This window comes from Balearica regulorum, chromosome 2 (assembly GCF_011004875.1).
Source record: "Balearica regulorum gibbericeps isolate bBalReg1 chromosome 2, bBalReg1.pri, whole genome shotgun sequence".
Taxonomy (NCBI): Eukaryota; Metazoa; Chordata; class Aves; order Gruiformes; family Gruidae; genus Balearica; species Balearica regulorum.
In genome coordinates, this window is record NC_046185.1 from 93,848,095 (window position 1) to 93,866,191 (window position 18,097).

The window sequence follows — 18,097 nt, forward strand, 5'->3', positions numbered from 1 at the left end:
GGCACAGGTTGCCCAGAGAGGCTGTGAATGCCCCCTCCCTGGAAGTGTTCAAGGCCAGGTTGGATGGGGCTTTGGGCAACCTGGTCTAGTGGAGGGTGTCCCTGCCCATGGCAGGGGGGGTGGAACTAAATGATCTTTAAGGTCCCTTCCAACCCAAACCATTCTATGATTCTGTGGAAAAAAAAAAAAAACCAAACAAAAAACCAAACAACAAAACCAAACCAGATAAGAAGCAGCATTCCCAACCTGCAACATTAAAACCTCAGAGGGTGTTTGAGCTACTGCAACACTTTTCCGAGTGCTAATTAACTTTAAAGGAGGCAGAGGAAGCAGGAGAGGGAGAAGGAGGCTGCAAGGAACTTCACTCGGTCCCACGCAATTGCCCAAACAACAAAAATAAATGGATTCCTAAAACTATGAAATTTGAGTTTTATAAAGAACTCTCTGAAGAGCTCTGAAAAACTAATGGGTGCTCACAAGATGGCTAAGAAATTGCTGAATGTGGCTGCTGAAATCCTTATAACGGGCCTTGGCCAAAGACAAACATGAAAGAATTTTTTAAAAATTTTGTAAAATTATTAGAGATCATTTCAACAATATTCAAGAGAAAGGTACTTTAGGATATATTAGGAATTAACGCAGGAATTAATCCTGTAAACTTTTACAACCTTACTCAGAAATGGAGGGGTCACCTCTACAGTGAGATCACTGCTGCCAATCTTATGTGGAGACATATTCAATGACTTTATGCTCTTCAAATTCATAAACTCCTCAAGACTGAGACTACAGCTGTCATTTGTCTAAAATCACAATGCACACATACAGTGTTGCAGTATTTTCCAGTTTTAAAAGCCTATTATTTGCCAGTAGTAAAATAAAACATCTTTCCTCTTACGCACCTGTGAAATATTTTAACATAGGTGTCTGCCTATCTGATGCATCATTAATGTGTTGTCTGAAGTCCTTCCTCCACAAAATATACTCCCTTTTTAATGTTTTTTTTTTTTTTAATATATATTCAGGTAGACCTTTTCAAATATTGTTAACATTAATAATATATATGATAGCAATATATATTGTGGAGGACAAAAATATATTGTGCTCCAAGAGAAAAATCAGCCATTTACTTTATATATGTCATCCTCACTACTTACATTAAACATCCAAAAGAGACCAAGATGATTGTGAGTCCAGGAGCTATGTCAAAACCTGGGTGGGAATGCAGGAGTGTTTCTGATACTCCACGTGACGGTAAGACCCAGCATGCGTTGGCTGCCACCCAGCCCAGAGAAGGCTTTGGACGCACAGGCTGGGCAGCAGCCGTCGTTCGCTCTGAGCAGGCTCCCGATAGCAGGAGATAAGGACAGGAAAGGAAACAGGACCCCAGAGAGGCTGCACGCTGGCAGAGACCCGGGCAATGCCCAAGTGATGCCCAGGCAGAAACAATTTCTAGTGCAGGATGAGTGCTAAGAAAAGCAGGAACAGGGAAAACAAACCAAAACCAAAACCAAAAAGACCGCTTGGAAATACTCCAATATTCAGCAAGTTTTGAATAGAGAAAAGTTAGCAGGAACACTGTAATTCTTTTTCTTTACTGTTTCTGTGAGGTATCATATTAAATAGTCTGTCAGATAACATCATGTTGGTACAGTATATAAACTACTAGCATTTTTCCTTTAGTTTCCCATGTCATACCATAAATAGACCTTAGGCATAGGGGGTAAAAATGAAGGAAAACATATACTTTTGCCTTGGTCATTTGTATGAGCTATAAAAACCAACTCTAATAAAACAACAATTAAACTCAAAAGTCTTTGGGCTACAGCCATTTCAGCTTCTTTCCTAGTTTTGGCCAGTCATTTGAAAAGTGAATTCAACTTGCTAGCAATATACAAATACCGACAGCCCTTAGCCATTTAAACACCATCAGAAGTGTCATTATTTGAACTTTTGTCAGAAGCTCTCATTATTTCTGTTACCAAAAGGGATGAAAAGACAAAAAAAAATAAACATCCTACCTGAGAAGTAAACTTTAACTTGAATCTGGGTTTCTGGTGTCCCTGCCCAGTTCTTTACCATGCTGCTTCCCATGTAACCAGGAGAGTGCAGCCAAGCGGAATTTGGACTCGTGTTTTATACTCAACACATGTTGGTGAGTGACAGCTGTAGCCCTGGTTTCTGGCGCAGTTGCTGCTCGTTTCCAGACAGGGCTGTCCCAGTGCTCGCAGCACCGCGGGTGTCACCTTTTCTCGGGGAAGCCAGGGAGATAGCTATGGGGTGCGTGTCTCTCCTGACAGCACAGAGTGGTGAAAAATGGGTGAAAAATGCAGATGGTGCAATGTTTGCACAGATGTCGTCTGTTCACCCCGCTGCAAGGGGACGCAGCTCTGTGGTTCATTGCCCAGGGCTGTGGGCCCAGACACTTGATTTCTGCCTCGGATTTCCCATTTGAGAACTACGACTGATGGTACCTGGCCCCCTGGTACATGGGTCAGGACTCACGGAACGCTTCAAAGCGATGGAAGGGTACCCGTCGATGAGCCAGTGTGTGAGACACATAAGTATTAATAATAATTATCACGTGTAGTAACTGAAGCGTGTGACGCGCACCTAACGGGCCCATGTCTCTAACGGAGCCGCAGCAGCGGCCGGCTCCGAGCCCGCCCCCACCCCCGCCCCGCGCTGGCGCAGCCCGAGGCCGGGCCGGGCCGGCAGCGGGGCCGCCGGGAGAGACGCGCCGGGCCCCGCCGTAGGGGTACGCCGCGCCGCGGGCAGCAGGTAAAAGCACCCCGGGCCGCGGCGGCAGGTCCGGGGCCCTGCCCGGGTTGGGGCGAGCGGTACAGCCGGCGCTGAACGGCGGGGCGGCGCCGGGACCCGGAGGGGGGTCGGGAGTCGTTTTGAAACCGGTATCGAGGGGGTAGCAGGAAAAACAGGAGCATCGCCCAGCCGCTTCTCAGGGGAGGCGAGGCGATGCCCCTGGGTGAAGCGGCTGTGCGATAGCCGCTTGGCGCTCGTCCGGCGGCGCGAAGGCGGGACCTCCGCTCCGTACTGCCGGCCGAGAGCTGGGGGAAGCCGAGCGTGAGGCGGCGTGCGGGGCTCGGCCTGTCCCGCCAGCGGCCAGGCCTTGGGGCGCCGCAGGTCACCCACGGCAGGACAGCGCTCCCGGCCCGGCCCGGCCTCCTCCGCCGGCGGGTCCTGCGGCTCCAGTACGTGTGTATGTGTACGTATACATACAGAGGCGTGCACATACATCTATACACACGTAGGCACAATGTTTTCCCCACGGTAAAGGAACGTCCCCGGACAGGTGGTAGTGCAGCAGTGATTTTCCTCGTACCTTTTCCTGATGTTTCTCACTTAAGCAAATTCGTCATGTGAGTTCACAGGCCGTATCGGATTCTCGAGAGAGAAGCTACTGAGTGCTTCAGGAAAATGGCAGGTAAGAACAAATGCTGATAAAAATGCTGTTCACTTCAGGCCTGGGCATGCTGGCATGTGGCATATGTAACGTTTAGTTGGGATACTAAGGTATTAGTTTTTCAAATGACTGAAATTACTTAGTAAATGATGCCATTGAAAACTCCAGTCTCTCCAAGGACCGTGTCCGAGTGCCCTCGGGTCCACCGAAACGGAAACAGCAGCAGCTTGCAGAATTAACTGTGTCACGACTGTGAGCTCGTGCCATCTCCAGCCACCGAACTACCTATTGGCTGAGAGTTAGCAGGAACAGCAGAGAGGTCACTGCTGTTTGATATTCCAGAATAAGTTATGGAGCAGGGGTTTAAATAGCTTATACATGTGTTAAATTCGTGATAACATCTGACTAGTACACACATTGCAATAGTCTTTTTTGGCAAAGCTATTGTTTCATGGACACTGTGCACATTGGAGAAATAATCACCCCTTATAATTTAGGTGAAAAATGAGGTATTGTTTCTTCAAGCCTTCGGCTCTGGTTCTATTAATTATCTCTGACACCTTAAACTCACGTGTCACCCTGGTGGTGCTCTGGGCCATGCAGTTTCTGCATTCCCTGCAGAAACTGAACTCAGGAGATGCCTGAGTTTTTGCGTTGACAGTTAGGAACCGAGCGCTGCATGTTTTGCAGATCCAGTCATTTTCAATAATCCCTGGAAATTTCCTTCTCTGCAGTGTTTATGTATAAATAATTACTACCCCATGAAAGTATTTCACCTTTCTCTTGTGTTCAGTGATGAATGATTTTTTTAGAGAATTATTAAAACCGAATGGCCTATGTACAATAAAACTTTGAACAAGTAAGCTGTGATAGACCTTGTTACATCAGTTTAAGAACCTTCATCCCAACATATCCATCTTGCCACTCAGCTTACCTTAAATCCACTTTGTCAGCAGTTTGAGATACACTAGACAGCTCACCCTTGCATCTAAGAAAAAAATCATGTTGCTTTCTATTGAAATAGCTGTGATGATGCTGAAAGTGGGATAGTGGCATCTTAAACATCTACCCTGATGATGTCACTTGCGCAGCACTGAACTGGTAGATGAGGGGATCCCACGTTGCAGGAGAAAGATGCTCTGAGCTCTCAGAACTTGTTTCCACCGCAGTTTGAGCTGGCACTGCTTTCATCTCAGCCCACCCCTCACACTTGTCTGCCCCAGCTGCTTAGGGAACTAAACCATCAGACAGCTTTTTTTTTTTTTTTTTTTCTGTTGTTGGGTGAGTGTTTTTGGGGGGTAGAGGAATCAGGTGAACACAAGTGCTGACTCAAGAGGAGAGGCTGGGTTGTGCTGATGTTGGGGGACATGACCTGCTGTGGAAACGCACCCACTGTCCTCTGAGTTCCACCTAGGAAAGCCCAGTGTAGCATAAAATTGCTGGGCGGGGGGCATTTACCAATTAGTTCCTTATGAGTCACTCATTGCTGCCAGGCAGGAGTCAAACACTGCCACTGTCCTTCTGTTTTCACTATTTTTGTGCCACTTGGAAAACACACTACAGAAAACGAAGGACCGGGCCCTGGCTCCACTAAATGTTTTGTGTTTGCCTCCTATACTCAAAGGTATATTCTGGTTTTCTTTCTGCCTCCAGGGAGAAAAGTCCTGATAGTCTATGCACATCAAGAACCCAAGTCCTTGAATGGATCTTTGAAGAGCATTGCTGTGGAAGAATTGAGCAAGCAGGGCTGCAATGTCACGGTGTCTGATTTATATGCAATGCAGTTTGAGCCAAGAGCAACAAGAAATGACATTGTTGGTGAGACTAGCCAAAATACACTTTTTTTGACAGTAACAATGAGACAAACTTTCACCATGCCTACCCTGCTGCATTAACAATCCAGAGCCACGTTGTTAGCTGCACTCGGAAAAATTGTTGCTATTTTGTACAAATATTCCTCAACTAACAAGACACAGCTTTTTCTTTTGTATTAGCATTGACTAAGAAATGTCAGTGTGGGAACTTGACAAGTATCATCTTCATTTAAATAATCTGATCACTAGAAATGACACTTCAATCAGAAAAATGAAATATTTGTATAGTACAGATTTGTAAAATAGTGTTTGCCTTTAGACTAAAGTGAATGAGGGAAAATATTATTTTTACAGTATTTGCAATCAAGTGCAGAGACGTTCTAAGAACCACCTTCTCTTAACAAACAAGATTACAAATGCTTTCTGCAAATTAACTCCAGGCACTTAAGTGCTTGGGCTTTTGAGTTATCTTGGTACCTCCTGACTACCTTGGTAGTATATGATTACTAAAAATGACTAGATGATACAGTTAAGGCTTGAGAAAAACAGCAATGCTCTTGTTAGGCTAATGTGATATTTTCACTGTGCTTTTACTAGCATTTAGCCCCAGTATTTTTCCAGGTTAGGAAACACAAAGCCGTAACAATCTGCAACAGCTGAAACGCTTTATTTGAAACAAGACTCAAAATGAAATAGCACAGGTCCAGTGCAAGCACTGGCAAAAACAAGAGGAAACTTACTAATGACCAGACATAAGCATTTCTAAAAGTCCACTCCTGAATATGAACCTTGGCTCACAGTGATGTTACTGAGAGGGAAAATGCATTAGCACGTGTCCACAATCAATCTCTGAAGTTACACTTCTTGTGGGTGAGGAATGCCTTCAGACACTGTTGTGTGACTTGCTAGAGTTTAGCTCGTGAGGCTACTGCCTCTCTTTTCTGCGAGACATTGATGATCTGCTAGTTAAATCAACAAAATGAATGTGTATGTCTGATTCAGATGTACTTGAATCAGCTCACCCAACTGTAGTGGAGTCAGCAGAACCAGCCAATACTGTTTCCCCCAGGCCCTGCTGAGTTTCCCAGTTACAGAGGCTGAAAAGCAGCTACATAGCACTTGTGACTGCATAGTGGTTTCAGTAATCCCTAATGTAGAGGCAGAGCAATTAGCAAAATTCTCTTAAATCCTCTTAAATTATCCACCTGTGTCACCAGAGTCTAGAGCCAAGCTTAGGTCCTCTTATTGCACTTCATATGTTGCTATAGAAAGGTGAAAGTTTTAGTGCTGTGAGACACTACATTACTCTCCAGTTTAAAATCAAATCACTGTCAACTGTGATGATGCTGAATATCCACCAAAAAAAAAAAAAAAAAAAGGAAGTGGGTAAAAATGGAAAACAGTAACTCAATTTACATCTGCAGATTGCAACACGTATTTAATTCTTATTTGGCTACAATGCTAGAAACAGGGCAAGAAATGACTGTTCACTTCTACCCACAGGTTGCTTGCACAACTCAGAAGAGTTTAATTATGGTGTGGAGACATGGGAAGCTTACAAGAGAGGAGGTTTGTCCAGAGATCTGGTTGAAGAGCAAAAGAAGGTGCAGGAAGCAGACTTACTGATTTTTCAGGTCATTATTTTAAATTGTATTAAAAAAATACTTCAGTTGTAATATAGAGGGTTGAACAAAAGAAAAGCAATAGTGAGATGATTATAGTTTTTCATTAGGAACATTGAATCTAGTTAGAGTAAAAAGAGGTAGTAGCTCTGCCATCAACATAAAACAGTTTGTATGCAGTGTAGCAATTTCAGGCTGTCAGGTTTTTCTGATATGATGTGGATTTTAGGAAATATCAAAAATACCAGGTCACGTGTGAGTATTATTCAGTATGAGCTTTCCACACAAATAATGGCTCCACACTGGCATTTTTGGAGAGTAGGAAGTTAGAACCCTAAAATACCTAAGCAAAATTCACAGCAGTCCTTCACTTAAAAATTAGTGTTCAAAAGTAGTCTGATTGCATAGCTTGTGTGAAAACTGGCCCTCACACTACCTGCACTCAAAATCAATTGCATTGAGCAACTCAGACCAGAAAGTATTGAGTGCAAAATAATACTATAATTCTCAATGTGGGAACCGTGCCATGTTGTCAGGCAGCACGATACTATCCCTTTGTCTCGGAGCTCACGCAAAGCGAACACGGATCTACACACAGAAATGTGTGTAAGAGCTTAAGGCAGCCCCGCTGAGTTACAGATTTGGGATACAGCAACAGACACCAGACCAACAGCTTTAGAAATAAACACTTTATCTCTAAGTAATGGTATGCTAAGAAATACAGATCACTAGTGCAATTATCTGGGGGATTTCAACAGCAAATCCAGTAATCCACCAACACTGGGCCAGGCTTACTATCTGGATGCACAAAGATAACGTGACCACGAGTGTCAGGCAGGCTGGCAGAAAGCAGGGCAAGGCTTTTTTCAGGGCGAGCAGCCAGCAGGCTCAGGGAATTTGGAGTTCCCCAACCAGACTGCCCTCATTTATTGCTGAGTTGCAGAAGCACTATCTGGACTTTGCTAATGGGTCATTACACCCTATCTCCATTCCCCACTGTGCCACCTCTGCCCTCAGTGCCTGCAAGTCCCACAAGTACTGTATAAAGCAATACTAGCCTTACCTTTCTTTGTGTGACTGTTGGCCTTAGACATAGCCTATGTATATATCCCGCTGTCCTATTCTAGATTAAATTTAGGATGTGACCATATCTCAAGCATTTCACCCTAAGTCTTCATCATTTTTACACTATTGCTTCTGAGATAAGTATGGTAGAACATCCCCTGAAGGAAGTGGTTGCTTTCTACTTTCTGTCTGTATAATGCTATGAAGAATTGAGTATGAGAGAAAAAAAAAAAAAAGAGAAAGAAAAAAGCCTCTGAAGAACACCATAAAGTAATTTAAAATTTACTATGGACTATACTCAACACTTCTAGAGATAGTGGTGACTGCCTAGTTTCCACATTGTTTCCATCTTGAATTAAGCCACATGTGGATAAGCTTCTTTTTAGAATAATTTCTTCTTCTATACTGCAATGCGTACAAAGGTTTAGGGATAGCGATGCATCCTAGAATAGGAGTCCATAAAGCATTCAAGATAGTGCAAATAAGGCATCATAGCTTTAGACTGTAGTCCCATGGACCAGCCGGAGGATCTAGAAACAGAGGGTACTCCTGTTAAAGAAGAGGTTTTCTTCTCAATAAAGTGATTCAGGGTCATCATGTCAGCAGGGTGTGAAAGTAAGTCTCTCTTAAGATGCCGTGGCATTTGTCAGCAGACTGTCAGATCAGAACTGATCGCCAGATGTCAGACATGGTAATAAGGCTCTCTGTGTGCATTTTGGCCACCTTCTCCAATAGATTGTACATTCCTTTTGCATTTCTGCAACAGGAGATGCAATTCTGGACAGTCTTAAATTTTAATTAAATGGCACCTTCCTGCTTCATCATATTGCAACTTTAATTTGTGCTAAAGCCCTCATATTCACCATGGTGTTAGTGTGCCATAGTTGCTCAGGTACGTACCTGGGACTATGACAAACAGAAAGCACGTCAGTTGTTTCTGCCAGGCATAGTTATTGCCTCTCCTGACAGAGAGCTGGAAGAAAGCACGTACAAGATCTGAACAGATTAAGAGAATAGGATTTGGCTTGCAGACCAGACCTATGGCTGGCCCGGACTCTCTGTGCTAACGAGGTAATTTACTTTTTGCCTAGTTTCCCTTGTATTGGTTCAGCATGCCAGCAATCATGAAGGGCTGGATGGACAGAGTCTTGGTCCAAGGATTTGCTCATGAATTTCCAAACTGTTACGATTCCGGTTTGCTCAAGGTATGTTTCTGAGATTGTTTTAAGATCAAGATTTGCACAATGCTCTTGACAGTATTGGTCTTTCTTTTCCATTATGTTTGTTTAAAGCTCTCACTTTACACTCCCTGGGAATAATGCTTTGGTAACACATTGAGTAACTGTCTGGCTTGTTAAAACTTTCTGAAAGGCAGTACAATAAGGATGATTCAGTGGTTCTTAAAGACATAAGCAACGTCCTAGAGATTTTTAGTTGGACCACCAAATGGGCTTTATAATTTGGTAGGTGTATCAGAGTGCACTGGGATGACATACAGCTTGCAAACAGTTTAAATCGATCCATTTCCTAAAGCTATAGTCTATCATTCTTCCCACCACTGCCAGACCACACAAATCTAATGAGTGACATATTAGAATAGGTGACAAGCTCCTGTTCTGGGATCAGATGTCAAAGGTTGGAATTAAACTATAAAACTTAATCAGAAATCTGAAATACCCAGTGCATGAACCTCTGTCCCAACCATCTCCTTTCAACCTTTTCTTCTCTGTAGCTTATAAATTACACAAGATCAGTATTTCTAGATGACAATTCATAAATTTTTAATTCTCTGTGGCACTGGGAACATCCCCGGAAAATTTTAGCCCACTGTCTAATGGATCTTATTTGGTAACAACTGCAGCATCCAGAAACAACCAATACTAGTTTCACATTTATGTTTGCTGCGCATTAAACTTTGCAATTTCTGATCTTCTTTACAATTCCAAACATTTCAGTTTGTTTAAATTTCAGAAGTGGCTGCCTCACTGAGATGAATAGGAGCAATCCTCAATGATAATAGCTGTATGCTGCGTGCAGGCTGAAGGCAGCTCAGGTGCTGCACTGGAAAAATGTTATTTCAATTACAGAAGCTGAAACTGTGAGAATAGATGCTGAGCACAAACCTATGGCTAATACCATAGTTACAGAAGCAGAAGAAACATCAGGGGTTTAGAAGGCCTGAGGAATAATTTGTTCTCCAATTATTCCTTGGCAAGTGACAAGCAAGCCCAAGTTTGAAGTGGTACAGTAACATTCTATTTCTACATTCAGGAAGCACAGGAATGAAGATATTCTCAGAAACAGTGCTTTCCAGTCACAGTTTTCCAAACATTGCATAGGTGAGAACAAAGGTTAGCCCTGCTTCATACAAGGGTGTCAGACATACAATTCCTTTTCTTTTTAACCTGTCTCTGCCTGAGACAGGTTAAAAGCCCTGACACATGGTCCGCTGTCTAGTTGTGTGTCATCAGTTTTGCCTCAGAGCTGCCACTGCACACAAGGTCTGGGAAGGAGGACGACGCCACCTTCTCCTCTAGAAATTTATGCTGTCTGGGTTCCCCTGAATATCTCTTGAACTATTGAGCCGCTCTTCTTTAAACATGCCTAACTCAAGCACTGCTTGCTTAATTCTAGGACAAATTAGCCCTGTTTTCTTTCACCACTGGAGGAAGCAGAGAGATGTATGCAAAAGGAGGTATCAGTGGTGATATTCGCTATCTCCTGTGGCCCATGCAGGTATAATATATGAATATTTGGCTGTTGTTTGCCTTTATTTTTATTATTCCAATTATTTTTAACAGTTGTATTATTGTTCATTTTATATGAAATATAATATAATAAGAAATAATTGAGTTGTCAGTTCTGAGAATCTGCAGGTTAGAAACTGGGCCCTAAAATCCTGAGACTACTTTAAAAGTCCACAGAGTTTTAAAGTTGGTTTGTGCCTCTTTCTCCAGATTAGAATCTGGAGAAAGCTTATACTGTCAGCCTTTTAAGTTTCTCTGGTGTTACAGTATTTTCTTTAGCCCTAGCATGCAGGATTTCTTTTCCCCATAGCTACCTGATTCATGCAGGACGTGGGGCAGGAGGGGAGTCACACGTTATGCTGGCATTAGCGATCAGCTTGCGGAAGTTAGCAAGTCTTTTCTTATTGCTACCCTTTTATCAGAAGTAGCAAGCATGATTTGAGAAATTTAAGTGATAAGGCAAATTGTGCCAGCTACTTCGTGATGTAATACAATGGCTGTGCTTAAATTCTTTTGTTTTCTACCCATTGCTGTTACTAGCTGTCAGCCCCTGTGAGGTTATCCAGCTGCAGAGCTTGCAAGTCAACATAACAAAGAACCTGAAACACAACTGTGAATTCAGAAATACAGAGGGAAAATGGCAAGTTGAGCTGATTTGAAAGGCACTAGCCTTCGTTCAGGATCGTTTGGCTAAGCCAGAGGCAAAAGGTTAAAAAAAAATACTTAGAAGGAGATGAGAAATACACTGCAGTTCAGGAACAATCTGTGGAGATTCAAACAGTACAATGAACTTTAGTCTGTCTCTGATCCTTGCAAATTTAATAGCATACAGCAGCCAAAGAGAACACTTCTGTGGGTTTAATAGCACTTAAAAATAAATTCCACACAGCAGAATAAATGAAGTTGACCTTAATTTTCAGTGTATCATATGTCATTCTGCTTAATGCCTAGCCTTCAATAGTGACTGCCAAGATAAGTAATGAACTTATGCAGTTTATTTCCCTTCTCCTGATAAATGCACAGGTTTAGAAAACCTGCCTTATACTGGGTCAGAGAAACAGTGTCAGATTTGAATCTTCGACATTCTTAAATCGAAAGTGAAAGACTAACTATTTCCTGGGGCATTTCTTTCTTTGCTTTGAGTCCAGCATGGAATCATGCACTTTTGTGGCGTCAAAGTCCTTGCACCTCACATCTGCTTTGCTCCAGAGTATGTGTCTGAGGAAAAGAGGAAGGAGATGCTGACTGCCTGGGCGCAGCGTCTGAAGACTCTCTGGAATGAAGAACCCATAAACTGCTCTCCTGAGTGGTATTTCAAGTAATGTTCAGGTACAAGACTACAGAGAGAAGATTTTCTTTCCTCCATTCTTTTTGGTGCTTTATCTCAATACCCGAATGCTAATCTCCTAATTCAAATGTATTATAAGTATCTTGAGTAGTACAGCTAGCAGCTTAACTGACGACACAGCATTTATCTTCATTGATTCCTGAGGGATTCTCTTCAATGACGGGCGCCAAACTCTTTGTGAAGAATTATCCTTGCTCATATAAACAATGACATCCTGCCTACAAGTGGTTGATAACACAAGTGGTGTTTAATTGCAGATTATACCATTGCTACTTATGAAACAGTACATTGCCAAGTTTAGTTTAACACTTTCTGTACCAGCTGCCACTTTTTATTTATTTGTCAGGGAATACGTTGCCCGTATTCAACCTTGCTATGGCCAATCCCATTCTTTTAATTGAGAGCCCTACACTTATGCCTTTGAGGTATGAAGCCAGATCATGAATAATGCAAAAGGATGTACAGTTGCACAATGACTTAGCTGGAAAGCCTTGTGGACAGCTTTAGACTTTTCCGTATACTTACAAAGCAATATCAATGCTATGACATATACCAGAAAAGGAAAAAAAAAAAAAAAATACAGATATTGTATAGCAGTATATGCATGTATTGCCTTACTTTATAGAATGTAGCTCCCATTTGTAGTTTCCTAAAAAAATCAAAGGGAGTTCTCTATTTTTGTTACCCTAAGTAGAGGCAAGAAGGAATCCTATCTGTTCCCTGCCCCTTCCACACACCTTTGGGTCTGGAGGGCTGGATGCATCCCCTCCAGCACCAGTGTGGATGGGCTTCCTCAGACATCTCCAGCACCGGCAGTCAGCGAGGCAGAACACCTATCCAAAAACCTGCAGGAGCAGTGTCTACAAGCCAGGATCTAGTGGTACAAAATGACTGTCTGGCTCTTAACATCCATGATTTTTACTTTGAACTTTAGTGGAATTATTTTTGTGCTTAAGAGCTGTTAACCCTTTTTGCGCATATGGCAAAGGGTGGGTTTCCCACTTAGCTACACACTTTCTTACTTTGATCAGCTTAACAGCTGGCTTTGCACTTTGATATTAAAAGAATGCGGCCTGAATAAGAAACAGTCTTCTGAGTCACTGTGGAATGACACTTAGGCCTCTACATATAGAGCATACATCTGCCATGTGTTCTTTGTAGCGGCCTTGTCATGCCCCACCCCAATGTTTCTTTAAGGGCTATTTAGGTAATAAACATGCTGAGCCCAGACTCTGGAGTAGCAACGTAAGCTGATACACCAGACTGGGAATTGCTACTACAGGGGAAAAGTTATATATTCCTTTGTCACTGTGTGAAGTGAAGTGCCACCTCTAGCAGAGACAGACCCCTGGAAGCAGCGCTGCCCTAAGCTGTCGCAGATGTCTGCTTCAGTGCATATGAGTCAAAGTCTTCAGGTTACACAAGCAAGAAATTTGCTTTGGCTCAATAACGCTTGTATAGGAAAAAGAAAGTGAAAGGGAATAAAATGGAAAATGTTATACACATAAGTTGTGGGGAAAGCAGATTCTTGCCTGTGAAAGTTGAGAAAAACAACTTCAAGTTACCTGAAGAGAGACTGAAGGACAAATGCACATATTAAAATTGTATAGGACAGGAATCATCCTTATGTTCACCATGTTCAGTTACCAGACTATTCATGAAAGAAATGGATACGAAAGCAGAAGTCGCAACTGTCAAATGAGATGTTACTGTATTGGATCAATTGCAGAGCTTAGTGGGTTTAACTGTTAGAGGAATAATCTCAGACTGACCTATATGATGAAGATACACTTCTCAACACTATTTGGAGACACGTGCCAGCTCCCACATATGCGATAGCATTATGTGCCTGTATTAGATGAGATAGTTGTAATGAAAGTATACAAGAGTGGCTGTGCTAGGTCAGAACAAGGAGTTTTTTCTCCACAGTGGTTATAGGCCAGGAAGAACAAGCACTTCCCCTGAATACCATCCTGGGCTCCAACTATATTTAGTTTGGGGGATTTCCTGAGCTATATATGTTTTCTCTGTATTTACCAAGCCAAACAGATCTCTGGTCTGAATTTTGTTGAGTCTTCTCTTGCTTTCATGCCAACTTGAAGCAGCCAATACTTTTTGGCAAAGTTCAGCAGGTCAGCTTTTTCCTTGTATCCTGATTTTGCCTGGAATAGAGTTAATTTTCTCCCTAGTAGTGGGTATAATGCTGTTGTTTGGATTTAGGATGAGAATACTATTGATAACACATTGATATTTTGGTTGTTGCTAGGCAATGTTTACACTAAGTCAAGTGTATTCACCCCAGCAAGGAGGCTGGGGGTGCACAAGAAGTTGGGAGGGAACACAGCCAGGACAGCTGACCCAAACCAGCCAAAGGGATATTCTGTACCATATGATGTCATGCTCAATATGTCACTTGGGGTTGGGGCCACAGCTCAGGAACTAGCTGGGCATCGGTGGTCTGCAAGCGGTCAGCAGTTGCACTGTGCATCACTTGTATATTATTTTCTTATTATTATTCTATTCCTTTTATATCCTATTAAGCTGTCTTAATCTCAACCCACAAGTTTTACCTTTTTTTTTCCCCCTCGATTCTCTCCCCTATCCCATGGGGAAAGCGAGCAAACAGCTGTATGGTTGTTTTAGCTGCTGGCCGGGTTAAACCACACCACCTTGCATGAAATGTTGGAATGGAGAGGGATCCCAGGGAGGGTGAAGCACCTGGTTCCCAGTAGCTTCATTTGATTCCTACCAGTCAACACTAAATGATCAGTTCCATCCATTCTTTTACATGGCGCTTAGAGTTTCATAGATGTGCATCACCTGCCTCCTACATAATCTCCTTGCCAGGCCATGGCATCCTGTCCTGCTCAGTTGTTCTTCCAAGAGAGAAGGCATTGGCCTTTGGTCACCCTTGTTGCTCTTCTCTGAACTCCAGTCTCATTATCCCATTACTGAGAAGAGAGGACCAGAAGTGCATGCAGAGTCAACTCTGCAACTCTTGGATTCATGCTTTCTCTGCTCCTTTCTTACTAATCTCTGACATATAGTTTGCTTTACCTAATGTTTTCATCTGTTATAACTCTAGATCTTGGCTGTCAGTAGTAGTATATTATTTTATACACCAATTTAGGGTAATTTTTTTTCCCCTTATGTGTACCCCTTTACATAACTTGAATTTCACTTCCTGTCTCATTGCCCAGCCACTCAACCATTTTTCCAGAACTCTTCACAAATTGCTTTCCTTGTCCCCCCTCCTCTGAGTAATCTGTATCACCAGCAAATTTTCTCAACCCCATCGCTCATATCCTTTTCCAGATAATTTTCAACAGCTCAGATCCCTGCACTTGCAACCTCCCTCTGCTCTGCGAGCTGACCACTTACTGTCACCCTCTGTCCTATCTTTTAAACACATCTCCATGCCATGACTTTTTTTATCCCCTGCCTGCTTAGTTCCCTTAAAAAAGTTACATGAAACTTTGTCAAAAGCCTCTTGAAAATGCAAGTATACTATATCAGCCGGCTCACTATTCTCCACATGCTTTAACTCCTCCTAAAGTAAATTCATCAGGAATATCATTCCAATTTGAAAGCCCCCGTATGAGGGAGTATGTGATGGGGGAGGGGGAGAGAAACTAAAGAACCACTGTTGCACTGTAACTTTCTGCAGTTAATCTCAGCCCTTGTCTGTGTAGTCTATTCTCATACAGTAATTATTTGATGTGCCTCATAATTGTAACTTGCCTTTATTTTGGGTCTAGTTCTCCTACATCTGTTCAGAGAAGAGGTAATCAGAGCTGTATCTTGGCTGTTGACACATAACAGATTAAACCACATTTGCTGCTCTTGCCATGCTTTGGAAGCCAGTCACAGCTGTGCGGTGACAGTGGGTGCTGAGCCAAGAGCTGACGTCCTCGTCCCAACATGCTTTCAGTGCCTGCTATACAGCACACTGGGCAGGGGCGCAGGTATGTTCTGGCACATGCTTTTCAAAAACTCGTGAGAATTTTACCATGTGGAAAACCAATAGAAAGTGGTCTGTGGTTAATAAGGAAAGAGAAAGGAAGTGGCAGTATTAGTTTCTTAGTAGTACTGGCAATGTTAGAGCCATTTATCATCTAAAGAATAGTTGCCCTGTTAAATCACACTATAGTAAAAGTCAAATGTGGTCGTATCCAAACAGCACTGATTTAATCTAAAAGTTTCATCTAAAGCTAGAATTAAGTAACTTGTAGCTGCATTTCAGGCTGGGGAGAAGGGCATAAGGGCAACATGCTTTCCTCTTCCATTTAGTCTAGGGATTTGGTTTTTGTTGCTGATGGTCCTCTTCTCCCACACACTTCAGGCAATGCCCTGGTCTTTTTCTCTGACAATTTGTTGCAAAAATCATAACTGAATTTCTTTTATTTGATGTTCTGAAGTGGCAGGTGAAACACGCTTGCAGCTTCAGAAAAATACAGGAAAACAAATAGATCCCTATCTGAACTATGTTATCAAGAAGCCTCATAGCCTAGAGAAACCAAGACTCATTTCTTGTGGAAAGGTGCTTTTAATCCAGGTTTCAAAAAGTAAACATTAAAGGCAGACTAGATAGTTCTTTCTTTGATTTAATATTTGATTTCTGGAACAATACCACTAAGGTTAGCTGCCTGCTTGCAGAGGACTATCTTTTGCAATAGACAAATTATCAAAAGGTTGTGCTGAAGAGAGGAACAGCCAGTAGTAAATAGCATGCATAATTCATGTCCAACTTTTTTTTCCTAAAGAAAAATCTTACTACATTAGTAGATATCCTAAAGCCTACAGAGCCTACACTCTACAGAAGCGATGCAAAAAAATTTAAGCTGAGGGTGCTCTCAAGTTTTAGTGCTGAGTAATTGTCCCATTATTCTAAGAGTATTAAAATACCTACTGTATCCATACATGAAACTCCAGGATCCATGATGTTTCCTTTTAAATCAGGTGAGTCACTACAAAGAGTAGTCAAGAGAACTATTCCAGCCTTAGCTCCAAGACTCGAGTTAAAAAGTATAAAAGAATCTTTGACTACAAAGGTTTGGGGAAGCAGAGGGCTTAGTCCAGAGCAGCCACCTTGCATTTCAGTGGTCTCATTTTAGGCCCTTTAACATAGTGGCAGTAATTGATCATTTCACAAACAAGTCAGAGAAATGTCTATTTCTGCAATACTTTTGTTGCTTCCATCTTACTCTGCTGGTGTTCATATATTTATGGGAACATTCTCTCCACAGAACGGAATACCAAGGAAACACCTACTGAAGAATTTGTGTCACAGTGCTCAGTGCAGACTGATGTAAAAACAAAAATAAAATTATACATACTGGTGAAGTTCTTATTTTTTTGAACAGTAAAATTTAGTGAAATAATGTTTCACAACCAGTTATTTCCAATCATCCTAAGACATTTTTCAACTCCTCCAGATTCAGCAGTACTGGTTTAACATAGTTTGAATGCACAGGAATTCTGATCTCTGTGGAAAACTCAGTAAGGAGGTAGAAGACCAGTTTCTTCCCTAAGATTGCACAACCAAAATACCCCATAGCTATTTCTGTTGCCCTTGATGAAATGAGAAAGCGTTTGTTAACATCAGAGAGAATAAACCAAGACCTAACCAGCTTGTCCAAGCAGCACATCGCCACAGAGGACTGCCACACCTGCAAATGCTATGTACTCCAGTGAGATGTGCTGAACAAAGGCGGTGTCTTTACTGGAACTTAAGCCAAGGGGAAACTAAATCCTCTTGATACGCTCTACATGTACACTTTTGAATTTCTGTCATCTGTGACTAGGCCACACCTCAGCACCCAGACCTCAGGTGGCTGTATTCTGAACTTGAGTGAAAAATTGTGGCTGCTGTAAGTCACAAACAGCGGTGGTTCCCAAGTCTCTTGGAGCATCCCATTCTGTGTTCGGACTCCCTGGGGACATACGGCCCTTCTCCCCGTGTGCCAACATTGTTGGCTGTGCAGCGCTGCAGTTTCTCCCACCTCAGCCCTCTGGGGGCTCAGAGAAACGTAATAGAAGTTTTGTTGCATTGATGAGCCAAAGTTACAGAAAGAAGCTGTGAT

The 18,097-nt window shown here is 42.4% G+C and overlaps 1 protein-coding gene across 5 annotated transcripts; it reads left to right on the forward strand.

Moving 5' to 3' along the window:
* The first annotated feature begins 2,631 nt into the window (after positions 1 to 2,631).
* Positions 2,632 to 17,357, forward strand: NQO2 (N-ribosyldihydronicotinamide:quinone dehydrogenase 2). Of its 5 annotated transcripts, none has more exons than XR_012833920.1 (9): positions 2,632 to 2,778; positions 3,387 to 3,439; positions 5,072 to 5,236; positions 6,736 to 6,866; positions 9,011 to 9,124; positions 10,554 to 10,655; positions 11,815 to 11,995; positions 12,706 to 15,979; positions 17,261 to 17,357. XR_012833920.1 is itself a non-coding variant. In XM_075744937.1 (8 exons), exons 2-7 carry the CDS (start codon positions 3,433 to 3,435, stop codon positions 11,986 to 11,988), a joined length of 693 nt encoding a protein of 230 aa, XP_075601052.1. In that variant the 5' UTR covers positions 2,632 to 2,778; positions 3,387 to 3,432; the 3' UTR covers positions 11,989 to 11,995; positions 12,706 to 17,357. The 5 variants fall into 5 exon arrangements, 3 of the variants coding, with proteins under 3 accessions (XP_075601052.1, XP_075601056.1, XP_075601055.1); XR_012833921.1 differs by having other exon boundaries at positions 12,709 to 15,979; XM_075744937.1 differs by having other exon boundaries at positions 12,706 to 17,357.
* The last annotated feature ends 740 nt before the right edge of the window (positions 17,358 to 18,097 follow it).